Source organism: Camelus ferus, chromosome 17 (assembly GCF_009834535.1).
Source record: "Camelus ferus isolate YT-003-E chromosome 17, BCGSAC_Cfer_1.0, whole genome shotgun sequence".
Taxonomy (NCBI): domain Eukaryota; kingdom Metazoa; phylum Chordata; class Mammalia; order Artiodactyla; family Camelidae; genus Camelus; species Camelus ferus.
Genome location: NC_045712.1, coordinates 19,938,736 through 19,951,584, shown reverse-complemented (window position 1 = coordinate 19,951,584; position 12,849 = coordinate 19,938,736). Strand labels below are relative to the sequence as shown.

The following is a 12,849-nucleotide window of genomic DNA, read 5'->3' as shown; positions in this document are numbered from 1 at the left end:
AGGGACACCCTTCCCTCCTTTATCACAAGTTGCTGTCTTGCCTCTGAGTCACTTTTTGGGGTGTGGTGGCCTTGACGCCACACGACACCCACAAGATCAGCAAAAGGCTTACGATGTGCATGCTGTGGGAAAAAAAATACAACCTCTGCATTAAAGAAAGAGTTCCAGGAGGACCTTCCCATGAACAAAGAATGCTACGATTTGGAGGCAAGAATATACAATGGAATAAAGACAGTCTCTTCAGCAAATGGTGTTGGGAAAACTGGACAGCAGCATGTAAATCAGTGAAGCTAGAACACTCCCTTACACCATACACAAAAATAAACTCAAAATGGATCAAAGACTTAAACATAAGACAAGATACAATAAACCTCTGAGAAGAAAATATAGGCAAAACATTATCTGACATACATCTCAAAAATGTTCTCCTAGGGAAGTCTACCCAAGCAATAGAAATAAAAGTAAGAATAAACAAATGGGACCTATTTAAACTTACAAGCTTCTGCACAGCAAAGGAAACCATAAGTAAAACAAAACGACAACCTACGGAATGGGAGAAAATTTTTGCAAATGAAACAAAGGCTTGATCTTCAGAATATATAAGCAGCTCATATGACTTAATAAGAAAGAAACAAACAACCCAATCCAAAAACGGGCAAAAGACCCAAACAAGCAATTCTCCAAGGAAGACATACAAATGATCAACAGGCACATGAAAAAATGCTCAATGCCGCTAATTATCAGAGAAATGCAAATCAAAACTACAATGAGGTATCACCTCACACCAGTCAAAATGGCCATTATTCAAAAGTCCACAAATGACAAATGCTGGAGAGGCTGTGGAGAAAAGGGAATCCTCCTACACTGCTGGTGGGAATGCAGTTTGGTGCATCCACTGTGGAAAACAGTATGGAGATTTCTCAAAAGACTAGGAATAGACTTACCATATGACCCAGGAATTCCACTCCTGGGCATATATCCAGAAGGAACCCTTCAAAATGACACCTGCACCCCAGTTCATAGCAGCACTATTTACAATAGCCAAGACATGAAAACAGCCTAAATGTCCATCAACAGATGACTGGATACAGAAGACGTGGTATATTTATACAATGGAATACTATTCAGCCATAAAAACCGACAATATAGTGCCATTTTCAGCAACAAGGATGTTCCTGAGAATGTCATTCTAAGTGAAGTAAGCCAGAAAGAGAAAGAAAAATACCATATGAGATCGCTCATATGTGGACTCTAAAAAAAACCAAAACACAAATACAAAACAGAAACAGACTCATAGACATAGAACACAAACTTGTGGTTGCCAAGGGGGAGGTGGGGTGGGAAAGGACAGACTGGGATTTCAAAATGTAGAATAGATAAACAAGATTATACTGTATAGAACAGGGAAATATATACAAGATCTTACGGTAGCTCACAGTGAAAAAAAATGTGACAATGAATATATATATGTTCATGTATAACTGAAAAATTGTGCTCTACACTGGAATTTGACACAACATTGTAAAATGACTATAACTCAATAAGAAAATGTAGAAAAAAAAAAAGAATGCTATGATTTGGGTGCTCCCGGGTGAGGAAGGAGTGGGGAGTCGGGGTGGAGGATACCAGAATTATCAACCATGCCTGTGGCCTCTTTTACTATATCTAAATCACAGAGGCATTTGTACTAATAATTTTGGCTCCAAATGTCTAGAGTCTTGGGTACTTGTTAACTGGAATTCACCGCAGCCCTACTTTCTTTTACTTGTGAAAGAGGACAAACCACACATCAACTTCCATCACCCCAGACCCTGACTGAAGACTTTCACATGAAACCTGTACTGAACTGATGGCATCTGCAAGATTGCCCTAAAAATCTGAGTGTTTCTCAAACTTTAAGGTGCCCACAACTCACCTGGAGATCTTGATAAAACGCAGATTCTGATGCAGGTCTGGGGTGGGACCTGAGATTCTGCATTTCTAACGAGTTCCCAGGTGCTGTTGCTAGTACGGCTGCATGGGCCACACTTTAAGAACCTTTGCTAGAAGACATGGCTTAAGCAGAATCATTCCAGTGTGTATTTCCAGTGTTTCTACAGTCATGATGTCAAGTGGCTTTGTTCTAAGAGCAAAGAGGTAAACTCAAGCACTGGGTATCTTCAAAGTTCTTGTTTCAAGTTATCTTACTGGTGGTTAACAAGATGACTGTTCTTGAAGGAAAACCTTGCTGAACGCTAACAAAGGAAAATCCAGCAGATCTTCCCTTGGCCCAAGTTCCTGGAATAGCCTTGGATCCTGAGATTCAAAGGACAACACAGTTGAGCATCGTGCCTTCACCAGCACTGTCACCACTGATGCTTCTCTCCTGGTCGGTGGGGTGGCCAGCCCACTGTGGGCTCAGCCATGCTCTAGAGGCTGAGTAACCCGATAACGCAGCCTCCTAGCTGTGGCCAGGGGCCTTCTAAGGACTTGAGCACTGCCTCCTCAGTCACAGGTCCCCTCCCAACCAGACAGGCACCTTAACAAAACTATTCACCTAATCCAACACATTTTTTATTTTTAACTGGCTGGAGCTGCTGCCCAATCCCGTTATGCAAACAGTACACAATGAATTGCTGATAGCGTCTCCTCACCATCGCCAACACAAACCGTGCCAGGCCAGCAGAAACGAGCCCAGTGACTGTAAGCAACAATAGTTGCATGAGTTTGTTTAAATAAACACAACGAACAACAGGTGAAAATGTTTTTATCTCCTCTTATTGCTAAACCAGAGACTTTTGAAATAGAGTTCTCGAAATAAAATCAGTGTCAAGCATAAGAAACAGAAGGCAGCTGAGCAAAGAACACCCAGAAAGCCATCTTTGTGTTTCTTCTATAGATACACACGGAGACATAGATTTCTGGACTAAGTTACTAGAACCACTAAAACCAAATCAACTGACTTACTTGTATTGTCTGTTTATCGCCTTACAGTAAGGATTTTCTTTCCTATTCTTGTCCACCGCACTTTTGGACATTGCCATTTGAGTTGGATAGTGGAAATATTTCTTAATACATTAAAGAAGTCTGACATCATTCAATAACATAAAATTACACATAAGAGGTGTAAGAGGCAACATTAGTCTTTAAACCAAGACCCTAAAATAGAAAAAAAAAAAACAATGCAAGTGGACAAGGGAAGAGAAATGGACATTTATTAAAGTAGAGAGATGGTGTGCAAGGACTAAGTAGGTTCCAGGGACGGACTTTGATGGACCACGTCAGAATGACTAATGACACAAGATGGAGGAGTCACTTCCTGAGCAACGGGTGTTGGGAGAAAAGGAAAAGCAAATCGAGGACAAGCATTTCAGTGGCACATATGCAGGGCCTCTGAGTCACTCTGGATAATGAGATGAGTATATTTTCAAAAGAAGGGAAAAGGACGTGACATTTAGACTGTAAGAACAGGCAGCAGGAGGCTTTACTACGTTTCAAGAACAGTATATTGTGTCCATTTGTACAAATTCTGTAGACTTGGAAAGACCATTCCAGTCTAAAACTCAATCTTTTGTTCTTCCTTGAGAGGTTTTATAATTTGGTGATAAACTTAACTAATGCCTGACAAATATCTGCCCCACCCCCTCAAAACCATGTTCACTTTCCACTTCACAGTTTCCACAATGAGAAACACACTTTGGGGTGAAGGGTGTTTTTAAAAAGCCAATTATCTTTTTGACCCCGAAATTCCTAAGCCAGATTTGCAATCAATAGCCCTCAAGTTTCAGTAATAAATTAAACCCATGAGGAGGAGCACACAGGTTGCCATATTATGTATTCTTCTCTAATTTTCCCAAAGTGATATTACACAGTATTGTTCCAAGCTATCATCCAGAACCCATAAAAATAATGTGCCCCAATTCAGGAAGATGCAACTGAGTTACCTATTAGATCTTTGGAATATTAACTCTTGGGGATGATTGTTTTAGGACTGTGATTTCTCTCTTGACTGAGTCCACAGTATTCATTCTTATTAAGGTGCTTTCCTCCCCTCTCAAATATCCAAGTAAGATTTATGGATTTTTTGTTTTTGTTAGAAAAGGAATACAAAATTCCTCCATGTTCACCTTTACCAAGTTCTCACATTTGAAACTCCTCTACAAATAGATGCCATATTTTAAAATTCCATCTTAAGTAACCATGGGATTTAGGCCAATTCATTGAGTTTCTGACTCAGGTTTACTCCTGTTGCCTGCTGTGGATGACTTTTTATTCATAAACCTTCCAACCTAAAAACTCCACTTCAAAATTACAGTTCAAATATTTGTCTTCCCACCTCAATTTTCTTCTCTTTAATTATAAAAACTATGTATGCACCATGTAGAAACTTGAGAAAGTCAAAACAAAACAAAACAAAGAAAAAAAAGTCACATAACCTCACTTACAGAGGGGAAATCATTATTAATATTTTGGCATATTTTCTTTCAGCCCTCTAAATGAGTTTTTTCCATAGCAGGCTCATTACTATATATATAATTTTGTTCCCTGCTTTTAAAAACATAACAATAAACATTTTTCCTGGATTGACACTCTTCCTCAACATCCCCTAATGGCTGCATAAAATGCACCCATATGGGTAAAACACGATTTACACCAACTGTTCCACGTTATCAGACATTTAGATTTTTTCCATTTTTCTGTCACTATAATGACTGCTGTACTAAACATTTTTGTGCATAAATCCTAATCCATATCTCTGGTAACTTCTTTAGGATAAATTCCTGGAAGTGGAATTAGTAGATCAATAGCCATAAATATGTTTACGATTCTTGACACAAATAGCTTTCCAGAAAGATGATCAAGTAACAGAGCCACTGAACATCTGTGAGAGCACCCGTCCTACTGCACCCCCACAAGCATTTAATGTTATCAGTTTTTTTTAAAAATGCTGATTAATTCTGTAGCTGAAAAATGACACTTCGAAAAATTTCCAATTCTTAGACTGACCCACTGAGGCCAATTTCAAATGTTTCCTCAGTATCAGAATAATCTCTTATCCTTCAAAATACAATGTTAATTTTTTCTCAGATATAAGAATCCAATCAAAACCACAAACATGAAAAGAATGTAGTCATTTGTTGAATGTTTTCACTGGGCAACTAAGGTGCTGTAGTTAAGAAGCCAAGAACAGCCGGTACGATGTACCAGTCTGTGACAGGATGGAGAGACGCCCAGCACAGAGAGACACGCACAAAATAAATTCAGAACAGAATTCGCTGCCAAACTTCACAAGATACATAAGATTTGAATTGGTGTAAGCCAACACTTATCAGAAGGAATACGTTCAAATGTTCAGGAATATTTCCGCACTACATTTAAAATTCATTCAATAGCATTTTAGACAAGAAATTTCTTTCCTCCCTCCAGACTGGTGCATATTCCCATATATAGCAGGTTTTTTTTTTTTTAATTTAGCGGCACGTACATGCAAAAGCAAGTGGTCCAGACTCTGTCTCCTATAACCCAAGGCCTGAATTGCTCACCCCACAACATGGAAAAGTATTAGATAAATGGAAGCTTTTACAACTATCCTGGAAATGTTTGGGGGTATCTTCCCCACATTCTCTTTCCAGCAAATTTTTCCCACTTCCCCCCATGTTGTCTTCAGTTCCTGCTGAGTGGATATAAGATAACAGTAGCAACAGCAAGGAGGGGGAAAAGTATTTATTGAGCATCTACTATGTCACAGACCCAGGACTAAATACTTGACATAAATTATTTAATTCTCATAAGAACCCTCTGAGTTAAATACGTTTTTCAGATAGGGAATCTGAGTCTCAGTGAGGTGACTTACTTGCCCAAGCTAGTAAATGAGAGATCTCTTTGGCCCTGACTCTGGCCACTGATGACTGGGTCAAGGGGGAGGGAAGCCTCTCTAGGAACTGGCCAGCAGCCTGCCCACCACTTGTGAGGCTCAGCACAAGAAAGACGATCTGAAGCAATCAGAGTTTTCTTAGGGACTTGGGGATGGGGCAACTGAGACTATCCTGTGAGCTTTGGGAGAAGGAGCTGCTGAAAGAGCCTACCAGGCTGGATCAGAGCTGGCATCACGGCAGGCCCAGCAATGCCACACGCAAGAAGACACTGGAAGCAGTACCTACATATCAAGAAGGTGAAAGCAGAGAGAGAAAGAACGAAACCAACTCACAGAGAGAAATCCTGGGTTTCTGCAATAGTAATTCTTTTATTAAGCAGCCCTTTTCTTGAGATAATGGGAGGAAGTGCCTGCTTTTTTGCCAAGAGCTCTGTGTGAAATATCCACCAAGGAATCTCCACTGGAGTCATTTCTCACTCAGACTGGACTGTCATCAGCATCCACCCTGTATAGCAAGTTGGCACCATTCATAACAAACAATCAACGTCATGTGCCCCTTAATGGGATGCAAGTAGCCAGACCCCTTAGAATGTTTTCCTCCCCAAAAGTGCTTAACCTGAAACAAACCAAATCTTTAGATCTAAATATCAGTTTATAAAAAATATAAAGGACAGGGGAGCAAGTTAAATGACATTATAGGTAAGCAATCAGATAAATTAAAATGTGAGACCCACTCCACAAACAATTGGTCTGGCCTTTTCAAAAAGTCAGTATCATTTTTTTTTAAAGGAGAGATTAGAGGCGTATTCAACAACTTAAAAGAACTAAAAAACATAATAATAAAATAAAATTGTGGTCCTCAATTGGATTTAAAAACCCAAAAAATCCAGCCAGATGCAATGCCTGGCCTTTGAATGGTTTTGTGGGAAACCAACTATAAAAAATGATTGGGGAAATACGAATATAGACTGAATGCTGGGAAATTAATAGTAACTTTCTTAGGTTTAATAATGTAGAAAAAACGAGTCTTATTCTTAGGACGTATGTATTGAAGTATTTTGAAGTGAAGGGTCATGATTGTCTTCCTCTGAAATGATTTAGTAAAATAAAGCCAAATTATATAAACAGCTAGAGATAGACAAACAGGTAAAGCAAATGTTAGCAATTGTTGATTCTAGATGGTAGGTTTCATTGCACTTATCTTTCCACTTCCCACACATTTAAAAATTTTCATAATAAAAACTTGAAAATAGCACATATAGTAAAAATAATAATAATAATAATGGAAACCCCTTAGGAAGATACCAAGTGAAGCCTGACAGCCCTTCTCTCAATAAACCACACTCAACAGTTCCTACTTTACTGCTAGAACAAATATTGTACATACATCCATCCTCAGTTCAGCCTCAGATAAAGCTGTTGTTTGTTCTTAGGTAGAACACAGCACAAAAAGCCCACATCAAGGTCTAGAATCACCATCACCCCATTGGGGTGGACAGAGAGAAAAGCAGTTCACTATCGCATCTAACACTGAGTCGTAAGTTCCCTCCCCACTCCCTTTTCTATGAGCAGGTCTAGTTGAACCTTCATAAATTAAATGCATATCTGATACAACTCTGTTGCACCTTCCTCAAACCAGAGCTATAATTTTAAACAAGTCCTCATCTGTCCATAAAAAAGAAATAGGCCTCATTCCCTTTTTTCCCCAAATGGATACTAGGTCAAATCAGCCTTGAGGATACAAAAACACATTGTGTATTAGCAGTGTTCTGCTGTATAGTATGTTTCCCCCTCCCTGAACATGTGTTAGCCAGGAGATCAGGGCAGTGGTTTATCCAGCTGGTTTTATTACCAGTACCAAGTGAAAGTCAGCAGTAAGAGTCATGCACAAAAAGGCTAGTCCAGGAGTTGTGTTCAGGGAGATTTCCAGAGTTGGATGGCAGAAGGAGAGAGCCTGGGTGGGGGATGACAAATGTGGGAGGTCCAAAAATCAAATAAGAGAAGCATTTTCATCATCAGACCTCTGTAGGGCAGCCCATGTAAAAATTAGCTCTATACAATCAAATTTTAATGAGCATTTGCTTTTAAAGAATATTTATTTCAATTAGTAAAGATGAGTAAGTTTATAAGACATTCATTTTCAGTGATAGAAGTATCTTAAGTTATGTTAAGTATAAGTAAGTGGCTAGAAAGTAGAACATGTGTGTGGTAAACACTGATAGGCAGAGGTGAAAGGAGGAACAGACACCTAATATTCATGAGGCACCTGGTTACTAAATGTTTGTTATACACTAAGTATGCATGAGACTTATGAGGGACTAACTACACAGAGGCACTAAATATATATGAGAACTTAATATACATGAAGCCTTAATTTGGCTACCCATTGGAGATGGAGGACCATTCTGACTCCACGCACCCTCTGCTCAAGAAACACAAATAAAATAGAAATCAGCCAACTGTTCATCTGACTAGTTGGCAAACTGCTGCTGTTGACCAGGTATATTTGTCCCTGAGTCTTTATGATAAAGCGAGTGTGTGTCATTGGCCCAGGGCATTTTCAGTCTGTGAACCTCTTGCTTGCACTTCAACTCTGGTCCTTGTAACCATATCATCAGGAGGGAAGGCCACTGCAGTAGAGAGAGAGAGGACATACTGGCACTGTGAACCCTGGGATTCAGGTGGATCCTTTTGTCCCACCTGCATCCTCTCCATAGCATGTTAACTTACCCCATCTTTCCCCCCTTGCTACTCGCTATGTTTCGACTGGTTTAACTGGACAGTGTGATTTGAGGATTTAAAGAAAAGAGGGAAGTGCTACTGAGAGTCACAATGAGCTAAATCCCATCCAATCCATTAAACGGGCCATACTACTGTGAAGAGGAAGAAGCTGACGGGAAAGAAGAAAAATCAGTGATAGGACCTGTACCAGCCTCCATCCAAGAGGATTCAATTCCCATCCCTGGCTTCTGACATGGGCAGGAAACAATATAAAGTCTAACATGAAGGCAAAAAGGAAAACTGAGGGGGAAGGTTCAGCTTCAGAAAAGGGATTTTCCAAACTGGTGCATTCCTTCAGTTCTCAACATCGCTGTCCCCCTCCCATGCCTTCAAATAGCATAAGGACCTTTTGGAGGTGATGAGATCACTGCCATGATATTGTTTGTGTAATAAAGGCTAAATTTCATTAGAATGAAAAATAAACAGCTCCATGAAGAGCCATAAATGCAACAAACCACGAAGCAACACTGAGACTGATTTCTTGGGCCACCTTCTATTTAAAATCCCTGACTAAGCTCCTCCAGTACTTCCCAACAGTACAGAAATGATCTTGGCCATTTTAGAATGCAGTTTTCCAGGATCTACTATTACTTGGGTTAATCCAGAGGACTATTATGGTTTACATCTTATGAGCAGTCTGTTCTTGCTCCCAGATCAGATTGTGAGGTGAAAAAATATATCAACTAAAAGGACTACTTCTAATCAAACATGGAAGAAGAGGACTTAGTTTTGTTTACCTGAGCGTCAGACTCTGGAAATTAGGATGATTACCTTTTAGTACGGGATGAGAGATGCAGAAGGCTTTTGAATACAAGAATTGTTTGTATCTGCCTAGTGCCTCTCCTCTTCTTCTGAAAACTGCCCCTTCATTCCCATATCACTATGGTTACCATAGGAACCACCACAGTGGTACTGCAGAACTCCACACTGTGGCCACTGCTGATTGGTCCAGGAGTATCCACCTGACCCAAGTTGAACCAATCAAAATCCTCTTTAGTCACTTTGGCTCTGAGAGAGGAAAGGCTGTCACTGTGCAGATGGCTGCATTTCCACAGTACGGGAAAATGTAGGAAGTCAGTCTGCAGAGAAAATCCAGCAAACAACAGAAGAATCAGGGACCCTCATAGGTTTCTGGTGCCTGGTTCCAGGGGCTTCTGAGGTTCCACTGCATTTCATTAGACAGTCCCCAGACCTCTGTAATTTTAAAAACTCTCCTTGCTTCAGCTAATTCGAGTTGAATTTCTATCACTTGCAACAAGATCTCCTAGTTAACCTAAAAGACCACAGTCAAAAGTATCTTTTACCCTGTATAACTCTGAAACAAAAAGGGAATAATTGAGCTGATAACTGCATAAAATAGACAAAGGCATCTATAAATTCTGCCTACAATGCAGAATTCGCCCAGACGGCATACAAGCCACTATGTTCCCACAGACCTCACATAAGACCAAAAAAAGAAACTGCTTTTAAATCTAAAAATGAGTTGCAACGTGCCTGGCATATTTTTGGTGTCAGCAGACTGAAGATGACCATGGCCTTTTCCTCACAGGTGTCAGCGCCTCTCTCAGGCTGGCTTCTCCACCGCCTGAAGGGAAATGACACAAGAGGACTAAGCGGAAACCAGAGGCAGTTTTTCCTTTTGAAGGGGCACCTCACATCAAAAAGGCATCTATTATAAACTCAAAATGGTTTAAAGACCTAAATATAAGACACAATACCATAAAACTCCTAGAAGAGAACACAGGCAAAACATTCTTTGACATATCATAGCAGTATTTTCTTAGATTAGTCTCCCAAGGCAAAGAAATCAAAGCAAAAAATAAACAAACAGGACCTAATCAAACTTCAAAGCTTCTTTACAGCAAAGGAAACCATCAACATAACAAAAAGACAACCTATGGAGTGGTAGAAAATATTTGCAAACAATGTGACCAACAAGGGGTCAACATCCAAAATATACAAACAGTTCATACAACTCAATATCAAAAAACAAACAACTCAATCAAAAATGGGCAGAAGATCTAAATAGACATTTATCCAAAGAAGACATACAGATGGCCAACAGGCACATGAAAAGATGTTCAACATCACTAATTATTAGAGAAATGCAAATCGAAACCACCATGAGGTATCACCTCACACTGATCAGAATAGCTATCATCCAAAAGTCTACAAATGATAAATGCTGGAGAGGGTGTGGAGAAAAGGGAACCCTCCTACACTGCTGCTGTGAAGGTAAATTGGTGCAGCCACTATGGACAACAGCATGGAGGTTCCTTAAAAAACTAAAAATAGAGCTATCATATGATCCAGCAATCCCACTCCTGGGTACATATCCAGAAAAGATGAAAACACTAATTCAGAAAGATACATGGAACCCAGTGTTCACAGCAGCACTATTTACAATAGCCAAGACATGGAAACAACCCAAGTGCCCATCAACAAACAATTGGCTTAAGAAGATGTGGTATATATAAACAATGAAATATTATTCAGCCATAAAAAAGAATGAAATATTGCCATTTGCAGTCATATGGATGGACCTAGAGATTATTATTCTTTTATTATACTTTGTTGTACACTTAAAACTAATACAATATTGTAAACCAACTATATTTCAGTAAAAATAAAAATAAAAAAGAAAATCCAAGGGAGCAGAGGGAATTAAAAGGGACTCTAGGTGAGGCAAAGCTTACCACAGATTTTTCCCTTGTTTCTAGCACTTTTAAACAGATCTTCATGTCTAACCTCCTTTGAAGAGGTGTCATCACCCTTGTTTTAAAGAGGCAATAGGCTCTAACGCCGTGAGGGCAGATGGTCCCGGGTTCAAATGCCGGCTCTGCTACTTACTGTGGCTGTGATTTTAGGCAAGTTAGCAGATGTGGGCTCAGTTTACTCATTTTTGAAATAGGACTAGATACCATCTACCATACAGGATTGCCACAGACTTGCCTGGAGCTGATGTTCAATAATGTAGGTAAATGTACAAACTGAGGCTGCAAGAGAAATGAAAGCTATGCTGCCTTCTTCTGCAAAACAGAAGTGGTAAGGCCACAATGAACACCGGCCAGGCCAGCTGTGTCATGAGTATTAGAGACGCTGTCACTCTAATGAGTTGTGAGTATCAGAGTATTTCAAATCTTCAAGAAACATTCAGCTTCTCTGAGGTTTGCCAAGTTCCTTCCAAAGCCCGGGCCTGGGATGGGTCAGACAGCCTGGAGCAGGCACAGGACCTGTTTCTACTGGTTCTATCCTTGATATCTTGGCTTTGACCCTCAGCAGCAATCAGCATTATTTCCTGTCTGTCTAGGAACCGAACTCACTGTGGTAACAGTACCAAACTCTTCCTTGGAGCAGGAGGTTAGTATTTAAAATAGCATTAACTGTGCCAGGAATGACAGGAATATGTACCAAAAACAGTACCAAGGAATCAAGAAGACCAGACAGGGAATAAATGCTTGGGGTGTGGGAGAGAAGGCCCAATGTCCATGCAAAAAGGAGTCAGGGGGAGGCTGGTGGGAGTGGGCCTGACAGGGGCCAGCCTATGTGACAAGTGTCCCTTTCAAAGGCCAATAAGAGCCTTTCTGGCCCCAGCAGAATGAGTAAGCCCCAACAGGCTTTGAAAGGCTTTCAAATCAACCTTTTGACAAATGTCTCACATACATAACTACTTTCTACCATCAGAACTTAATCCATAGATATATGGATCATAGAAGTCTGAAGGTGTGGCTAAAAAATGAGGACCTTTGCCTAAAAAAAAGCAACATGCTTCCTAAACCCTGCACTGAATTTCAGGCATCCAATATCTGGACCTGAATATCTGGACCACCCCCTCCCCAATTAAGAAGGATTCCTTACTCACCCGACAAGGGTGCCAGAGGCTGCAGGCATGGGTGGCCCTCATGTTACCCATGCCACATAATCAGGGCGTCATCTGAAAATACAGATGTTCTGGTGACCTTTGGTTTTTTAACCTCTGTTAAGCAGCTCTGTCACAGACCTCCTACTCTAACATTTTGCTATGATAAAATAATGTGTTTACATACATATCTGCTAGATGTTAAAGTTCACAAGATCAAGACTGTGTCTTATTCAATTTTGTGTTTTTGTAATTGAATAAATGCTTATAAACTTTTTGTTTAAAAAAAACAAAAACAAAAACCTCTTCCTTGGAGTAAATGTCCCATCCTCGCCTCCACCGGCTCTAGGGAAAC

At 40.1% G+C, this 12,849-nt stretch overlaps 1 protein-coding gene across 6 annotated transcripts in view; it reads right to left on the bottom strand.

The window, feature by feature from the left end:
* The window catches only part of ARHGEF3 (Rho guanine nucleotide exchange factor 3), a 294,208-nt gene that overhangs the window by 168,120 nt on the left and 113,239 nt on the right, over positions 1-12,849 (bottom strand). Inside the window, exon 1 of one of the 6 annotated variants that reach the window (XM_032458237.1) lies at positions 10,130-10,240. The exons of the other annotated variants lie outside the window; for them this stretch is intronic. Coding sequence (XP_032314128.1) covers positions 10,130-10,168 — 39 coding nt within the window. The 5' untranslated portion in view covers positions 10,169-10,240. Of the gene's footprint in view, positions 1-10,129; positions 10,241-12,849 lie in introns of those variants that run through there. 6 annotated transcript variants of the gene reach the window in all.